The sequence below is a fragment of the Hemiscyllium ocellatum genome, chromosome 13 (assembly GCF_020745735.1).
Source record: "Hemiscyllium ocellatum isolate sHemOce1 chromosome 13, sHemOce1.pat.X.cur, whole genome shotgun sequence".
Classification (NCBI taxonomy): Eukaryota; Metazoa; Chordata; class Chondrichthyes; order Orectolobiformes; family Hemiscylliidae; genus Hemiscyllium; species Hemiscyllium ocellatum.
In genome coordinates, this window is record NC_083413.1 from 19,281,397 (window position 1) to 19,299,849 (window position 18,453).

Below are 18,453 nucleotides of genomic sequence, written 5' to 3' on the forward strand. Positions count from 1 at the left end.
CCCACGTGCCAGATATTAATAAAAGATGCATCCAAAGTCTGCACCAATTATATTCTAGCATTTCCAAGCAATCATGGAATAATACATTTTCGAGGAAAGCTACTTGGATGAATGCACCCTACCAGCCCTTTTAGGCCCATTTATACACTCCTTTCTGAAAATCATGACATGTTCTCCACTTCATGTACTTATTCAATTCTATTGTTGAAATTGTTACACCACCATTTCAGGCAGATCATTCCTTTTCATACAATCTCTTACTTCAAAGTAAATGCTTCTATTTGTTTTACTGCTTATCTTAAAGTATGTCCTCTGTGTAATGTCACTGGCAACAGTTTCTACAATTTATTTATTTAAGTCTCTCTATGATTTTGGTCCCTTCTCATAAATCTCATTCAGCCTTCTCTGCTTAAAGGAGGAAAATCCTTCTTTAGTCATGTCTGCACCTTAGATTCTTAGATTCCCTATAGTGCGGAAATAGGCCCTTTGAACAAGTCCACACCGACATTCCGAAGAGTAAACCACCCAGACTCATTCACCTACTCCCTACTAATGCACCTATCATGGTAGGCAATTTAGCATGGCCAATTCACCTGATCCACACACCTTTGGACTGTGGGAGGAAACCAGAGCACCCAGAGGAAACCCACACAGACACAGGGAGAATGTGCAAACTCCACGCATTGTGAAGTCCAACAGCCCTGTTTCTTATTGTAGGTAATTGTCCTACTTCCACATTAAGGCTTGAAGATTTACTCAAGTCTGTGATTAATTTCTCTAGCTATATTCATTTGTTGTGTGGTGTGATTCAACATTCCTTTTGAAATATAATGTTTAGAGCATGCCCAGATCCAGAATTGCTTTGTAAAAGTTTCAATCAGCTCAATGCAAGTGGAAGCATTTAAAAGGTTATTTAGGATAGTTCAGAGGTCACTGCACCGACATTCAAAGCAGAAGGACGTGAAATAAAAGTTAGTAAATATGGGAAAGAGAGATATGGTCTCCATTTATGTGAGTGAGGCAATTAACTAAACTGTTGAGTAGGTCAACAAGACACATGTTGGGGATGTAGTGAAAATTCAATAACAGTTGGAAACTGTGCTGTCATCAAATCTCTGGAGTGTGAAAGCAGGCCTTTCTGTCCACACCGAGTGTCTGAACACACTTCCACCCTGACCCTATACCTGTAACTCTGCATTTTCTGTGACATATCAAACTGGCTTGCACATTCCTGCAGTTCTGAGGATGCATGGCTCGCCTGAAACATCAACTCTACTTCCTCTCCACAGTTACTGCTAGATCTGCTGTGCTTTTCCAACAATTTTTTTCTTGGATATTGAGTGGTTTGGAGGGAAACTTGCCATCACGGCACAATTTCTTCTCATGTTTTCCTATTTGCACTAGTATTCGACTTTTGATATAGTCTATATTTTCCCGCCTTGGGCAACTGTCTGTGTGAAGTTTGCACATTCTCCCCGTGTCTGCGTGGGTTTCTTCCGGGTGCTCTAGTTTCCTCCCACAGTCCAAAGATGTGCAGGTTAGGTGAATTGGCCATGCTAAATTGCCCGTAGTGTTAGATGAAGGGGTAAATGTAGCAGAATGGGTCTAGGTGGGTTGCTCTTCAGAGGGTCAGTGTGGACTTGTTGGGCTGAAGGGCCTGTTTCCACACTGTAAGTAATCTAATCTAATCTAAAAAAAATTCAATTTGATTCTCTACTGTATTGCAAAAACTGCATTTGTTATACTTGCTGTTTTTCAGTCATGTTTCACTATCCAGTGTTTATGACTGTATAGAGGTATATTGTGCCTTTCAGAGAGAGAGGTAGCTAGCAAGGACTAACTGAAAGCATAGAGTGTCCTGAACAAGTTAAAAATGTAACACTTGATTGAAACAAATAGCTGGTGCTGTGTTGTCATGGAACAAAAACAAATTCAAATTATACCAATCCGTTTAACTTATGTCCTAGTATACCAAAATCCAATTGAATTTGAATTTAGTGTTTTGATGACATCAAACCAATGAAATAATCTGATGTTTTGGGGTATAAAACTGGACAGTTAGAACATTTAGCGGGAGAACTACCAAGAAAACCAAAAAGTATAGATTGTTAGCCAAATAGCTCTCTGAAAGTTATCCATGCATAAGGAATGTTGGTCGGCAGAAGAAGAAAAGATGACCCAGGAAAACACAAAGGAATATGAATGAAGCTGACAGATTTGAAATGTGATTTTTTTTTGTAAAGCTTAATCAGGATTTTTTTTAATCAGACTAGTATTGTAGAGTGACAGGTAAAAGATAGGTTGAAGAGAAAGAAGTTGTAAATAGTTATGGTTTTAATGTCCTCTGTTGGTTTTAAAGAATAAAATTGTTAATTTTTACTTTAAATAGTGAAATTTGGGATAGTTCTTTGTCTCTCGAAATTTAACAGATTACAGCATGAGGTGAGCTTCTCTCTGTCAGGTATAAATTAGCAGAGTGGTTTACCCCATGTCGTAACACAGTGAACATAAACTATCAATCATCCCATCCACTATGACCATGCAAAACAATTTGGGTAGACCCATAACACTGTAATGGATGGAGTTCCATAATACTGACCAAACAACACTAAAGGAACAGCAATATATTTCCAAGTCAGGATTGTGGGTTGCTTGAAGACATTTTGCTTACTGTTCCCATGCATCTGATGACCCTGTCCTTCTGGATGGTAAGTATCATAAGTTTGGAAGATGCTATGTAAGAAGCCATGATGAATTTGTGCATATTGGTAGTGGAGGAAGAAAATAATTGGGAATATGATGACAATTAAATCAAATGGTTTGTTCTGGGTGGTGTCAAGATACTTCAGGGTTGCTGGAGCTGCACTCATCCAAGCAAGTGGGACCATTCTAGCATATTCCTGATCTGTGTCTTGTTGATGGTCAACAGATTTCGAAATTCAAGAGGTGACATTCTTGTTGTAGGATTCCTAGCTTCTGAGCTGATCTTGTAGAGAAAGTACTTATATGACTATTCAAGGTCAACTTTAGTCAAAGGCAACCGACAGGGTATTAACAGTATGGGAGTGGTATGCCATGGACTGGCATTTAATTCCAGATTTTTAAAATTTGAATTTAAATTGGACAATCTGCTATAATTAAATGCAGACTTTTAGACTGATATCTCGGCTGAATAAAATAGAACATTTTGAGTATGATTGTGCAATGTGTTCATTTCAAATTAAGATTATGTTTCCAGAGTTGAAGAAACATTTGTATTGTATGAAGTATTATAGAGATTGACCTCACAAGATGTTGCTAGCACATCCCTCTTATCCCTCTGCCGTACCTGTTGAAGGTTTGTTTTACTTTGAAATCTTCATTGATATTTAACATAATTACATTCATTTAGAAAAGCATCTGATAAAACAATAAAACTAATTATGCTTTTTTTTCCCTGTAAGGGCGTACTATTTTGATTTGTTTTATCAGTCCTAGGTTGTATTTAGTTCAGATGACTTTTGTGCTTAATTCAATTGTAATTACAGAGGTTTACTTCACTTTTTATTATTTCTAATAGAGTTATACAAATGTACAGCATGGAAAGAACGGTTCGGTCTAACCCGCCATTCCTGATCAGATATCCTAAATGAATTTAGTCCCATTTGCCAGCATTTGGCCCATATCCTTCCAAACACTTTCTGTTCATGTTCCCATCCAGATGCCTTTTAAATGTTGCAATTGTACCAGCCTCTACTACTTCCTCTAGTATTTTATTCCATACAATTCAAATTAAGATTATGTTTCCAGAGTTGAAGAAACATTTGTATTGTATGAAGTATTATAGAGATTGACAGGGGTGTTTGACACCTCACAAGTTTTTGCTAGCACATACCTCTTATCCCTATGCTGTACCTGGTGAAGGTTTGTTTTACTCTGAAATCTTCATTGACATTCAACGTAATTACATTCATTTGGAAAAGCATCTGATAAAACAATAAAACTAATTATGCTATTTTTTTCCTGTAAGGGCGCATGCGCACCACAAGCTGCTAGAAAAAATTGCCCTTTATGTCCCTTTTTAATCTTTCCCCTCTCACCTTCATCCCCCTATGTCCCATAGTTTTGTACTCCCCTAGACTGGGGAAAAGACTTTGACCATTCACCCTGTCCTTGCTCCTTATCATTTTATAAACTTGTATCATGTTATCCCTCAGCCTTTGATGCTCTAAAGAAAATAGCCCTCTGTTCTTGACCCTCATCCTCGAGCTCAAACCCTGAAACCCTGGCAACATCTTTGCCAAAATTTTCTGAACACTTTCAAGTTTCACAACATCCTTCTTATAACAAGGAGACCAGAAGTGAACACATACATGGTATTCCAAACTCAGTCTGACCAATGTCATATGAAGCTGCAATGTGACCTCCCAACTCCTACACTCAATGCACTGGCCAGTAAAGGCAAGGTTACCAAGTGCCTTCTTGTCTAGTTGGTCTATCTGTGTGACTACTCAGTCTATCTGCGAATCCACTTTCAAGGAACATTTGTTCAGCAACATTAACCAGGAGATTCCCATAAAGTGTATAAGTTCCTCCCTGCCAAATCATGGCACCTCACATTTATCGAGATTAAACTTCATCTGCCACTTCTTGGCCCATTGGCCAAACAGATGAAGGTCCCCTTGCATTCTGAGGTAATCTTCTTTGCAGTCCACTACACCACCAATTTTGGAGTCATCTGCAAACTTACTGACCATATGTCTGATATTCACATATAAATCATTTATATAGATGACAGAAAGCAGTGGATCCAACATTTGTCCCTGTGGCACTCTATCCGAAAAGCAACACGCCACCACCAGCCTCTGCCTTCCACCTGCAAGCTGATTTTGTTTACAAATGGCTGGTTCTCCCTGTGTTCAATGTCATCCAGCATTATTAAACAGTCCACAAGGCAGAACCTTGTCAAAAACTTACTGAAGTCCATTTTGAGAACATCCAATGTTTTGCTTTCATCAATTATCTTCATCACTACTTCACTTCTTCAAAAAATGCAATCAAATTTGTGAGACAAAATTTCCCACACGCAAAGCCATGTTGATTATCCCTAATCAGTCCTTGCCTTTCCAAATCCATGGAAATTCTTTGCCTCAGAATTCCCTCCAACACCTCGTCCACCACTGATGTCAGGTTCACTGGTCTACAGTACTGGTTATTGTTTATCACCTTTCTTAAATGCAATCATACAGTCATTCTTCTTAGGTGAATAAATCTGTGCCTAAAGAAATAACTAAAGTGGGGACTCAAATAAAAGGAAAATACTGCAGATGATGGACCTCTGAAATAAAAACCCAAAGTACTGGAGAATTACAAAGGTTCTGGCAGCATCTGTGGAGTGCAGCCTGACTCTTTTTAGAACTTCAGTTTGTAAAGTCATGACCTGACATTTCTCCATTTGAACAATGCTATCAAGCCAGGCATCAATTATATTTCAATGAAGAATGTCACAGGTCATATTTGAAGTAATCAACAGTAATATCTAAAAATGAGGTGCCAACCAACACGCTTACATGCCAAACAGTAGAAGTAACAGGAAATCGAAAGTATTAAGTGAGCCACATTCAGTGCAAGATACTTAGTGTTGCCATGTAGCCAGTAGACAATTGAACAACTGAGACAGTGAAGCACGCCCCAAGTATTCCCATCCACAATGGTGGAAATAATCAGTACAACAATTTAGACATCAGGTAATTTGCAAACATCATCAAACTAGACAATTGTCACCCCATCTGTGGCATTATTAACTTTAGCAAAGGGATCGAAATATTGTCGACAGCGTCACCAACTAGCATTTACACAGTAATAATCTCATGGATGCTAAGTTTTCATTTTTCCAGAGCCATTTAGCACCCAACTTCATTGAAACCTTGGTCCAAGCGTGGATACAAGAGTTGAACTCCAAAAGTGGGGAGAATGTGACTGCTCTTGATGACAAAGCAGAAACCTGTAACATCCACGACACCTAACAAAATTATAATCAATGCGAATTGGGAGAATGATTCTCCATGATTGAAGTCTTATATAGCACAAATGAAGATGCTTATGGTGTTGGATATTAATCATCTCAATGCCAGGAGATCAGTGCAGGAATAACATCAGGTAGTGTCCGAGGCCCAATCATCTTCATCTAGTTTATCATTGACCATCTGTCCAGCAGAAGTCCAAAACTGGGAGTGTTCTCTGTTGATTGCACAATGCACAGCACCATATACAATCCATCAGGTGCTGAAAAACCTCAAGCTGAAATACAACAAGACCTGGTCAACATGAAGGCTTGGATTTGCAAAAAGGCAAGTAAAACTGATGTCACATAAGTCCAAGACAACATTCATCTCCATCAAGAAACAATCCAATCATTTCTCTTTGACAGTCATTTCTGAATCTATCCCCATAATCAATAGCCTGAAGCATACCATTGACCAGAAGCCAAAACAAGTCAGACATGTCCGTTTTTCAAGCTTGAATAGAAGTGAATGAAATATAATGGTTTGGAAACAATGAAGAATTCAGCCTTCTTTGTTTTTGAAGCAACAATAGCAGCTAAACATTACTAATTGTTGGAGACACTTAATAAAGCAGGAAGGATGAGAAATGCAGTTAGCAGGATTTAATTCCATGCAGGGACATCCCAAGTGATTTCTCATCCATCATATTAACCACTCGAACTTTACCATTGATAAGCAGCCAACTTGATTGAAACTCCACCCACCACATGCAGCATGCATTTCCTTAATTACTGTTGCACAAGCGCAACACGGAACACCCTCTACAAGATGCTCAGGAGGACCATTCTTCCTTTGACAACATCTCCCACATTCTGGAATGGCAAAGCCAGCAGGTGCATAGAAAACCAGCACCCACAAGTTTCCTTTCACCACTGCTGATTGGTTGGCCAATCAATTCTGATTGACTGCTCATTCTCACCATCATATGAAGAATGTACAAGCAATTTGAAAAAAAGATGCAATGCTTGAATATAAAACTTGTTCATGCTGTCTCAGTATATCATTAGGTAATGCTTCTGCATGCATCAGTAAACAGTTTTCAGTAGAACTTTTAAGTGGGCATTGAAGCATTCTTATCTCTGAGCCAGGAGGCCTAAGTTCAATACCTACTCTGTAATAACATCTCTGAACAAGGTAACAAGAAAGTATCAAAATGAGCACCATATCAGATCAACTAATGATCTTTAAGTAGTCAGGACTGTCCAGCAAATGCTGCCTTATAACCAAATCACATTGTCTAGTGGTCATTGTGCACTTACATTCAAACATAATAAGCATTTTAGGGCTGAAGCCTCAATTCAGTCAGTGAAATATGCCATTCACATAGCACTACACAACAGCAGCATTAAACAGCTGTCTTAACCTGCCATAAAACCATAAGAAATAGGAGCGGAAGTAACGCCATTCAGCCCATTGAGTCCACTCCGCCATTCAATCATGGCTGATAGGCATTTCAACGCCACTTATCCCCACTCTCCCCATAGCCTTTAATTCCTTGCGAGATTAAGAATTTATCAATCTCTGCCTTGAAGACATTTAACGTCCCAGCCTCCACTGCGCTCCGTGGCAGTGAATTCTGCAGGCCCACCACTCTCTGTCTGAAGAAATGTCTCCTCATTTCCATTCTAAATTGACCCCCTCTAATTCTAAAGCTGTGCCCATGAGTCCTTGTATCCCCGCCTGTGGAAACAATTTACCAGTGTCCACCCTTTCTAAGCCATGCATTATCTTGTAAGTTTCCATTAGATCTCTTCCCAACTTTCTGAACTCTAACGAATACAATCCCACAATCCTCAGCTGTTCATCGTATGTTAGGCCTAACATTCCAGGGATCATCCGTGTGAATCTCTGCTGGACATGCTCCAGTGCCAGTATGTCCTTCCTGAGGTGTGGGGCCCAAAGCTGGACACAGTATTCTAAATGGGGCCTAACCAGAGCTTTATAAAATCTTAGTAGCACCTCACTGCTTTTGCATTCCAACCCTCTTGAAATAAATGACAACATTACATTTGCTTTCTTAACCACGGACTCAACCTGCAAGTCAACCTTTAGAGAATCCTGTACGAGCACTTCCACATTCCTTTGTATTTTGGTTTTATGAATTTTGTCACCATTTATAAGATAGTCCATGCCTGTATTCTTTTTTCCAAAGTGCAAGACATTTGCTCACATTGAATTTCATCAGCCATTTCTTGGACCATTCGCCTAAACTGTCGAAATCAGAAGTTTAATGCAGATGTTTAATAAAACATGGTACTGGAAAAGGCACAGCAAGTCAGGCAGCATCTGAGGGGCAAGAGATTCGATGTTTTGGGCAGGAACTTTCTTTAGGTCTGGGGAGGGGGAAGAAGCTTGATAGATAATCTCAACTCCCTTCCCCTTCCCCTTCCCCTGAAGAAGAGTCCTGCCTGAAACATCGACTCTGTTGCTCCTGGGGTGCTCCTTGACTTGCTATGCCTATTCTAGCAGAATGCTATATCAACTCTGAATCTCCAGCATTTGCGGTCCTCTTGTCTCCTAGATGTTCGATAATAACCGAAAGAATTGCAGCTGTTGTAAATTAGGAGCAAAAGCAGAAATTGTTGGAAAAGCTCAACAGTTCTGGCAGCATCTTTGGGAGGGTTACTCGACCAGTAACATATTTCTGATTTCTCTCCACAGATACTGCCAGATCGGTTGAGCTTTTCCAGCAATTTCTGTTTTATTTTGTTGCTGCAGATGTTTGAGATATTTTGTCCTTTTGAATCAAAGTGGATAGTTTCTATATCCAGAAGTGGCAGGCTTTGGCACATTCGAGAATTAGCATGAGGCACAAGGAACAATGGTTTGACCAGACTTAGCGTTGTCCCGCAGAATATGAGGACAGCTGAAGGGAGATGATGATAGTATTCCTGTTGCTTGCTGGACTTCCCCAGTTTTGAGGTCCTCAATTCCACTGGAAAATACACCTCAGACTTTCTCCTGGAAGACCATTTCAGAGTTCTGAGGATTTATCGACCTGCACATCTTACACTGTGGGAAGAAACCTGAGCATCCGGTGGAAACTCACGCAGGTATGGGGGGAATGTGTAAACTCCACAGACAGTCGCCCGAAGCCTGAATTGGTCCCGGGTCCCTGGTAGCAGTGCTAACCGCTGTGTCACCCCAATTGGATTGAAGCAACACAGGTGACTGCATTTTCAATTATTTTCTGCATGATCTCATGTTGATTAAAGTGGTGCTGTGTTTTCGTCAGGGACCAGCCAAGTAATTTTTTTGATGGTCATTAGAGATTGAATTCAATTTGGTGCTCATTATGGCGTGTTTAATGAAATAGCTAGAGCTTATATTAAATCAGTTATCCTACTGTAAACCGAGGACAAATATTTGCCCTGCCAAAGATGCATTATTCGGTCCTTTTAGTGATGAATTCTGTTCTTGCCTTGGTATCGACCAGTAATGAGCAGACTTGCAAACGTTGGGGTAGGTCTGATTTACTGGGTCTATCGAAGGATGGAGATGTCATATTAGGTGGAATTTTTGCGATGCATTCTTACCACGTTGAGCATCGGCAATTCATGTTCAGCAATCATCCGGAGCCAGCAAAATGCATCAGGTCGGTTCAATAAATTGGAAAATATCTACCCTCATGCTGCTTCACGGGTTTGTATGACTACTTCCTGAATGAATTTGTGAATTTAAGATAAAATATTTGGTTTGCTTTACGTTTGCAGCATTGTCCCAAATTGCTTCATAATCAAACAGGTGCTGTTGCAATTTATTCCAGGTTGCCACATGGTAATACAGCAAAGTATGCCCCGCAAGCTCCCACAATTGGTCTTGTGTTCAAAGCTCAAAACTCACATTTAGAATTTTGAAAACAAGGCTAAGTGTGGGCTAAGACATTGTGAGAGGTCTCCTTTACTTCTTTGAAATACTTCTATTGGACCTGAGAAGGAAGGTGGCGGATCCGCTGAATGACTTATTTGAAATTGAAGACATTGTCAGATCTCTGTATGTCAGTTAAGATGTTATGCTCAAGGCTCTGCATTAAAACATATATTCATTAACCTCCAATTTAGTGGTGTTATCACTGAATTATAACTAATAGCAGCTACAAGGTGGTTCCCTCAGAAATAACTGCTGTTGTTGTTTTTTGTGTATTTTTTAAATGTTGTTTTTTCACCTTCTCTGCAGCTTTCAATTCAGACCTTTCCGTTTTGCACTGGCGATGATTTTTGCAATTGAGGAAATAAATAACGATACAGCTCTACTTCCTGGTGTCACGCTGGGATACCAGCTATACGATTCTTGCCAGTTGACTCAGTTATCACTGAAAGCAGCTATGGCGTTTCTGAACAAACCCGAGGCAAACACGCCCTCTGTTAATTGTAAAAACTCTTCCACTGTTTCTGCGATTGTCGCTGATTCTGGATCCACGAGGTCTTTAGCAATAGCACCTTCCATGGGTATCTTCAGAATCCCTATGGTAAGAGATGGTGTTCACTAACTCGGTTATGCAATGTGAATACATTAAGACCAACAGTGAGTATGATGTTATATGGGTCATTTAATCTATTGTCAGTGCAAAATTTGGAATTTGTTCATCCAAAGGAGACCAAGGTCTGCAGTTACATCGCCTTTAGAATGTTCATTCAGAATGGTGAGACTGTCCAGTACAATGACTGTTGATTGCTCTTTGGCTCGGAATACCTAGAGCTTTATAACAAAGCTATTATTCCTCTTCATCTAAGATAGTGCTTCGAAAGTCTCATTTCAAAAACTTGGTAATGTACAGAACTAACCTATGAGAAAGCAAACATTCAAGAATGGTTCTAACAATTGGCAATTTTAGGTCATTTTTTATTCATTCCTGAGATGCGGGTTGTACTGGCAAAGTCAACATTTGTTTCCAGTCCCAGGTTATCATTGAAGTGAATGGCTTATTTGAAATTGAAGACATTGTCAGATCTCTGTATGTCAGTTAAGATGTTATGCTCAAGGCTCTGCATTAAAACATATATTCATTAACCTCCAATTTAGTGGTGTTATCACTGAATTATAACTAATAGCAGCTACATCTGCAAGACCGATTTACAGTGAAATTATATTACTTGGACCAAAAACAGAAATTGCTGAAAAATCTCAGCAGGTCTGGCAACATCTGTGGCGAGAAATCAACGTTAATGTTTCAGTCCAGTGACCTTTCTTGAGAACAGCATATGAAATCACATGCAGGACAGATATCAGTGAACTAGACCGGAACGTTTGTTTTGCTGCAAGCATAGCTTAATGCTTACCATGACTAGGGTATCTTTATATTCGAAATGTATTACTGGAATTTATTGACCACTGGTGGCAATAGTGATATGCTGATGATATTTGTACATTGCACCTTCACTCTACATAGAACATAGAACAGTACAGCGCAGAACAGGCCCTTTGGCCCTCGATGTTGCGCCAACCTGTTAGCTGTGCACAGTGGCACAGTGGTTAGCTCTGCTGCCTCACAGCACTAGAATCACCCAGGTTCGATTCCCCGCTTCAGGCGACTGGCTGTGTGAAGTTTGCACACTCTCCCTCTCACAGTCCAAAGATGTACAGGTCAGGTGAATTGGCCATGCTAAATTGCCTGTAGTGTTAGGTGAAGGGGTAAATGCATGGGTGGGTTCCGCTTAGGCGGGTCAGTGTGGACTTGTTGGGCCGAAGGGCCTATTTCCACACTGTAAGTAATCTAAACTCATCATCCATGTCCTAACCAAGGATTGTTTAAATCTCCCCAACGTGGCTGAGTTAACTGCATTGGCAGGCAGGCATTCCACGCCCTTACCTCTCTGAGTAAAGAACCTGTCTTAAATCTATCACCCCTCAATTCATAGTTATGCCCCCTCCTGCAAGCTGATGTCATCATCCTAGGAAAACGACTTTCACTATCTACCCTATCTAATCCTCTGATCATCTTGTATGTCTCTATCAAATCCCCTCTTAACCTTCTTCTTTCCAATGAAAACATACCCAAGTTTCTCAGCCTTTCCTTATAAGACCTTTGCTCCAGACCAGGCAGCGTCCTGGTAAATCTCCACTGCACCTTTTCCAATGCTTCCACATCTTTCCTGTAATGGGGCAATCAGAACTGTACACAATATTCCAAGTGCAGCAGCACTAACATTTTGTATAGTTGCAGCATGACATTACGGCTCCAGAACTCAATCCGTCTACTAATAAAACCTAACACACCATATGCCTACTTAACAGCACTATCAACCTGGGTGGCAACTTTCAAGGGTCTATGTATATGCACATCCACACTACCAAGAATCTTTCCCTTGACCCAGTATTCTGCCTTCCTGTTATTCTTCCCAAAGTGAATCCTTTGCTCAGATGAAGAGATTCAACAAGTGGTAAATGAATCACATCCTAAAAACTTAAACTAACTACTTTATCGGAGCATTGCTTAATTTTTAACCAACCTGTTTCATGATGCTATTGCACCCAATAAGCAAGCTGAAGTAATATTTGGTCCACAGGTCTGGACGTTATCACAACGCCACAAGAACCCGACACCATTTTTCTTTAACGCATCTGTTTCTCAATACTTTGGTGTGTTCTCATCACGAACCATGGTAACTCAATTTATGAGTGATCAGTTCAGCTTTTACCTTAAGTATAAAGTCATTTGCTTTTCAAAACTTTGTGTGTTACCACATTTGTCCACCTTACTACTTAACTGAAACCTTCATCCATTTATTGGGAACAGCTCATTAGCGAAATGAACCCTGTGGTCAGAGGTTTTTATTTAAAAGTGTGCTTTCAATTTTGTTGCACGATTTAAAACAAAAACAGATAGCACTTGCAATACTGGGCATGTCAAGTACATCTTCTAATTAGTGGTGCTGGACGGGCACAGCAGTTGCAGTTGTGCTGTGCTCTTCCAGCACCACTAATCCAGAATCTGGTTTCCAGCATCTGCAGTCATTGTTTTTACCTAGGTCAAGTACATCTGTCAAGAGAGAAATTGCAGCTTCAAAAATAAGCTAATGTCACATTGAATTCTGCATCGGGATGCTCCACTGCATAAGACAACGTTTTGTTTGTTAAGAGCAGAAAAGCATTCTACAAGAGGCAAAACTGAGAAAAAAAAACACTTACAATTCGTTAAATACTCCTCTGCTATTAGTTCTAATGTAAAGGTCAAGAGGCAAAGTGATCAGCCAGAATGCTGTTCCTTGAACTTTTGAAATTAAGGATTTGTCACATTGAAAGGGAAGCAACATAGCCTATTAGTGTAAGGACTACGAAGTCTACCCATTAGCAAACCACAGCATAAATAGAATGCTATACGATACAACACAAACATTATGTTAGCAGTTGATATAATTCTAAATTAAACCAGCTTACTGCAGTAAGTGTAATCATGCCTGAGAGACAGTGAGCTTAACTTGCTGCCAAAAGCTGGTTGAAATTCTTCAAAATTCTACCTCACAAACTTGAATTAAAAACCGATAATGTTTAAAATGTTGCTAAAGATAATAGGGGGTAAGCTGAAGAGTAATTTTAAGTTTGGGCAATGGTGTAAACAGGTCATGTAAAATTACTCACATATCCTACACCTTGCTTTTCTTTTTCCTCCATTGAACTTCAATGTGAAGGCACAAAACACAAGATCAATAGTGGACCCTCTGTATATTATCAAAGTTAGAAATCGCCCCAGGTCACCCATGTATATATACAAAGAGAGAGAGAGTGTGTTCATAGACGTCCTTCATGTTAAATTCTGAGGATTGAACATTATACATGGTTGCAGCTAGGAAAAGAAAAAGCAATGCTTGGATTGAATCTTGGGAGTGAATATTTGAATGGGATGGTTTGAAATTATTAAATAAGTTATAAATTCTCTGTTTAGCAAAGGGCCACTCCTGGAAGCACTATACAAGCTGAAATATTTGCATTTCTCCACTGATATGTTTGATATCATGAACAACCACAAATTATTATCAAAATGCAATTTTTGTTTTGCTTTATTTGTGGCAGGTTAGTTACTTTTCTACCTGTGCGTGCCTGAGCAACAGAAAGGAATATCCATCATTTTTTCGAACAATACCAAGTGATTACTATCAGGCTAGAGCATTAGCCCAGCTGGTGAAACATTTTGGATGGACCTGGATTGGGACCATTAAGAGCGACAATAACTATGGAAACTTTGGAATGCAAGCATTTGAAGAGGCAGCCCAACAGTTAGGAGTTTGCATAGCCTTTTCCGAGTCGTTTCATATAACACGTGCTCGAGAGAAGTTACTGAAAACAATTGACACCATAAAAACCTCTTCTGCAAAAGTTATCGTCGCGTTTGTGGGACAATCAAACATGCGTGTACTACTGAAAGAAATGATTAGACAAAATGTCAGCGGCATACAATGGATTGGAAGCGAATCATGGGTTTCCGCATTGATTCTTCCACAGAAGGAAACTAAAAAGATTGCTACTGGTACAATTGGAGTTGCAATTCGCAAAGTCAATATACCAGGGTTGAGAGACTTCCTCATGAAAGTTCATCCATCCTTGTATCCAGAGAACCTTTTGGTGAAAAGGTTTTGGGAAAGTTGTTTTGGCTGTACTCTAACCGATGGAAACAAAACAGATTCCCCAAAAACCGAATTGGGGCTGAAGAAATGCACAGGAAGAGAAAATTTACAAAATATCCAAAATGAATTTACTGATGTCTTGCAATACAGAGTCACTTACAACGTGTACAAAGCCACTTATGCGATAGCTCATGCACTTCACAATATGGCGTCATGTAAAACTGGGTCAGGGCCTTTCTCCAATGGGAGTTGTGCAAATATTTCAAATTTTCAACCATGGCAGGTGAGGAACATTTTACATAGTTTGATCTCAGCATTTATAAATAAGGTAAGTATATGTGAATGCATCTTGAGTAGCCCAGACTGCTTGTGAGAAGGTCTGGCATAAATAGAAAGACTTAAAGGAGGTTATGATTTTCTGATCCATTGGCTGAAGAAGTAATGTGGTGTTGGGTGGTAAAAAGATGACCTTGATGTTGGTAAAATAATAGACTTTACAGAGGTCGGTTCACAAGTAAAGGCGATCGTAAGTCAGAAGTTTGTAACCCGGGCATTCGTATCCCGGGGAAAGGCTGTCTATCGAATGTGGTCAAATCTATGGTTGAAAATTTGCAATTAATGTAAATAAGTTCTCATTTTGTATTTTTTGTTTAAAGTTGCTATATTATATGAGAACAGTGAATTTCATAACCAGGATCGGAGAAAAAGTTTATTTTGATGAAAATGGAGACCCTGTCGCAACATATGATATTGTAAACTGGCAACCAAATGCCCTCGGTAACATCGACATTGTAAATGTTGGGGTCTATGATGCATCAGCTCGTTCTGGAGAAGAATTTTCAATAACAGAAGGGGCGATTGTTTGGAGTGGTGGTCAGAAGTTGGTAAGATTTGTGGGGAACCATGTCTTTTCTAAAATGCCTTATTTTTAATTTAAATTTCCGTTCTCTGAAACGGAAAAGCAAACTGATGGTTGTTGTATCAAATAAGCACAGTGCTCACTACTGCCCATTTCCCAACATGGCATAAATTGAACCTTATCAAGCACTTTTAAACAGAAAATATCTGCTCACCAATTTGAAAATTGTTTAATTTGATCAACTCAGATTATAAGGTCAGAGATATTTTATTTCCTCCCACTTTCAGCAGCAGAATTTCTTTGCACATAACTGATGTAATTAAAAATGTGGAAGAAAAATGTGGAGATGCAGAATGAGTTATCAATGTACCTGCGTCTTAAAATACATTGCATAAATGAATGAATGCAGGAGCAAAGACATAACGTCTAAACATACTGAAAAGTGGTTGCATAGGTTTACAAGAAATCTGAGGGAGCAATGGATACATTAATTGTGTGACAAGGAACATGGTGGTTCATATTCGTATTGACCATAAACACATTTCTGCTGCAATAATGCCAAGCAATGACCATTTCCAACAGGAGAGGATCTACTCATCTCCCCTTGCTATTCAATCTCATCAGCATCACTGAATCCGACACCGTCAACATCTTAGGGGATACCATTTACAAGAAGGTGAGTGGGACTCATCATATAATGTTGTAGTTTCAAGAGGATACTAGATGCTAGGAAAGCCGCAATAGGTAACTCACCTCGAGTCTCCAAACATAACCACCACGTACAGGACACAGGTCAGGACTGTGATCAAATCATCCCACTTGCCTTGATGAGTGTAGTTATATTAACACTGAAGCTATACAGGAAAAAGCAGCCCACTTGCTTTGCACCAAATCTAAAATATTCACTTCCTCTACCACAGATGCTCAGAAGCAACACCAACAAGAAACACTACAGAAATTCAACAATGCTGTTTGGGAAGCCCCTTTCAAATTCATGTTCATTTCCAAGTAGAAGAACATTGGCAACAAATCCACGTGTCACCATCACCTGCAATACCCTCTGGCAACCAGTTACAATCCTGACTTTGAAATATATCTCAGTTTCCCCTTTCTGACAATATGGCCACAATATCGATAGCAAATGAATTTCAACATTTCAGAAAGGCAGGTCAAAGCCAATTAGAGATGGACAATAAATGTTGGGCTAGTCAACAACAACCACATCGCAAGAATGAATGAAGAAAACATTTTTATCTCTGAATCTGATTTTCAGTTTAGCCATTAAATAATATTACTGCAAATTGATTTTGATTTTTTTGTAGTTGTTTTCCCTATTTCCTTCTTCAATAAAATGAAAACTCCCAGAATACATCCAGGATGTCAAAACAAGAATTTGAATTCATTGAAAGTATCCTGGCTCTGCAACTGCAAACCTATTCCAAGCACTTCACAGGGAATTGATGAGGTCACAAACTCTGATAGTATTTCGAAAATAACAGTCCGAACAAACGTAACAGAAATAGGTCTTTTTATGTTACCAGAGTGAATGTTGTACATTTGCCACATGGAATTACTAACATTTCTTCATCATTGTATTCATATTCCTAATGAGGTACCTAAAGCTGTTTGTTCTGAAAGCTGCCATCAAGGAACAAGAAAAGCAAGAAGAAAAGGACAACCCATTTGCTGTTTTGATTGCATACAATGTGCACAAGGTGAAATTAGTAACACAACTGGTAAGGATACACCATTGCCAAAGGTATTGTTTCATAAACTAGATGCCTTCATTGCTCAGGTTTTAAGATTCCTCGTGTAATGACAAAGTCTTGTGTTGCTTCTTAGATTCCACTCAATGTATAAAATGTCCATTGGAATTCAAATCTAATGAAAGAAGGGATCAGTGCATTCCAAAAGAAATTGTGTTTCTTTCCTTTTTCGAGACAATGGGAATCATTTTGGTGACGCTGGCCTTTATTGGAGCCTGCACCACTGTTGGTGTATTCGCAATATTCTACATCTACAGACACACTCCGATTGTTAAAGCTAATAATTCTGAGTTAAGCTTTCTTCTTCTTTTCGCCCTGACACTTTGTTTTCTGTCTTCAGTTACATTCATTGGGGAACCTTCAGTTTGGTCATGTATGCTCTGCCACGTAGCGTTTGGTATTAGTTTTGTTCTTTGCATTTCTTGTGTATTGAGTAAAACAATTGTCGTGGTAATGGCGTTCAAAGCAACATTTCCCAGCAATAATATGATGCAGTGGTTTGGACCAAGACAACAACGGCTGATGGTTTACATCCTCACACTGGTACAATGTGTAATATGTACTGCCTGGTTAATTGCATTTCCACCTTATCCATTGAAAAATACTAGTCACTCTCATGAGATAATTGTGTTTGAATGCAATGTAGGATCTTCAGTAGCCTTTTACAGTGTACTCTGTTATATTGGATTTCTATCCTGTGTGTGTTTTGTAGTAGCTTTTCTGGCTCGACAACTTCCAGATAACTTCAATGAAGCGAAACACATAACATTTAGCGTGCTTATCTTTTGCGCAGTTTGGATAACTTTCATTCCAGCGTACATAGGTTCACCAGGGAAATATGCTGTGGCAGTTGAAGTATTTGCTATTTTGGCTTCCAGCTTTGGTCTTCTTATTTGTATTTTTACTCCAAAATGTTATATTATTCTGTTGAAGAAAGAAAACAATACAAAGAGGAACATGATGGGTTCAGTGGCTTCCAAAAACAGCTTTGAAAATGTTCAAAAATGAGATGCAGATATTTTAGTAGATAATTACTTTGCCATAATAATAGTGAATAGCAATATTGTACCAGCAGTCATTTTACACAATCGATCAAAGCTGCAATGACCTGTAGTATGTGCAGTTTTGAAGTTTGGCTGATAATTTTGACTGTTTTACACATCTGCCCAGCATTTCATTTACATGTAACCTCATGGCAGAGGAACCTCGATTATCAAGCATTC

General features: G+C 39.3%; 1 protein-coding gene across 1 annotated transcript; it reads left to right on the forward strand.

The window, feature by feature from the left end:
- The first annotated feature begins 9,517 nt into the window (after positions 1-9,517).
- LOC132821691 (extracellular calcium-sensing receptor-like) lies at positions 9,518-18,238 on the forward strand. Its single transcript, XM_060834398.1, has 6 exons — positions 9,518-9,639; positions 10,221-10,512; positions 14,055-14,888; positions 15,262-15,489; positions 17,077-17,200; positions 17,307-18,238. The coding sequence occupies exons 1-6, from the start codon at positions 9,569-9,571 to the stop codon at positions 18,236-18,238; spliced, it is 2,481 nt and encodes an 826-aa protein (XP_060690381.1). The 5' UTR covers positions 9,518-9,568.
- Positions 18,239-18,453: the final 215 nt, after the last annotated feature.

Coding starts and splice junctions, on each gene's coding strand:
- LOC132821691 (XM_060834398.1), top strand. CDS start 9,569: ATGCATTCTTACCACGTTGAGCATCGGCAATTCATGTTCAGCAATCAT. Junction 9,640..10,220: donor GAGCCAGCAAAATGCATCAG/GTCGGTTCAATA, acceptor CCTTCTCTGCAG/CTTTCAATTCAGACCTTTCC. Junction 15,490..17,076: donor GGAGTGGTGGTCAGAAGTTG/GTAAGATTTGTG, acceptor ATTCCTAATGAG/GTACCTAAAGCTGTTTGTTC.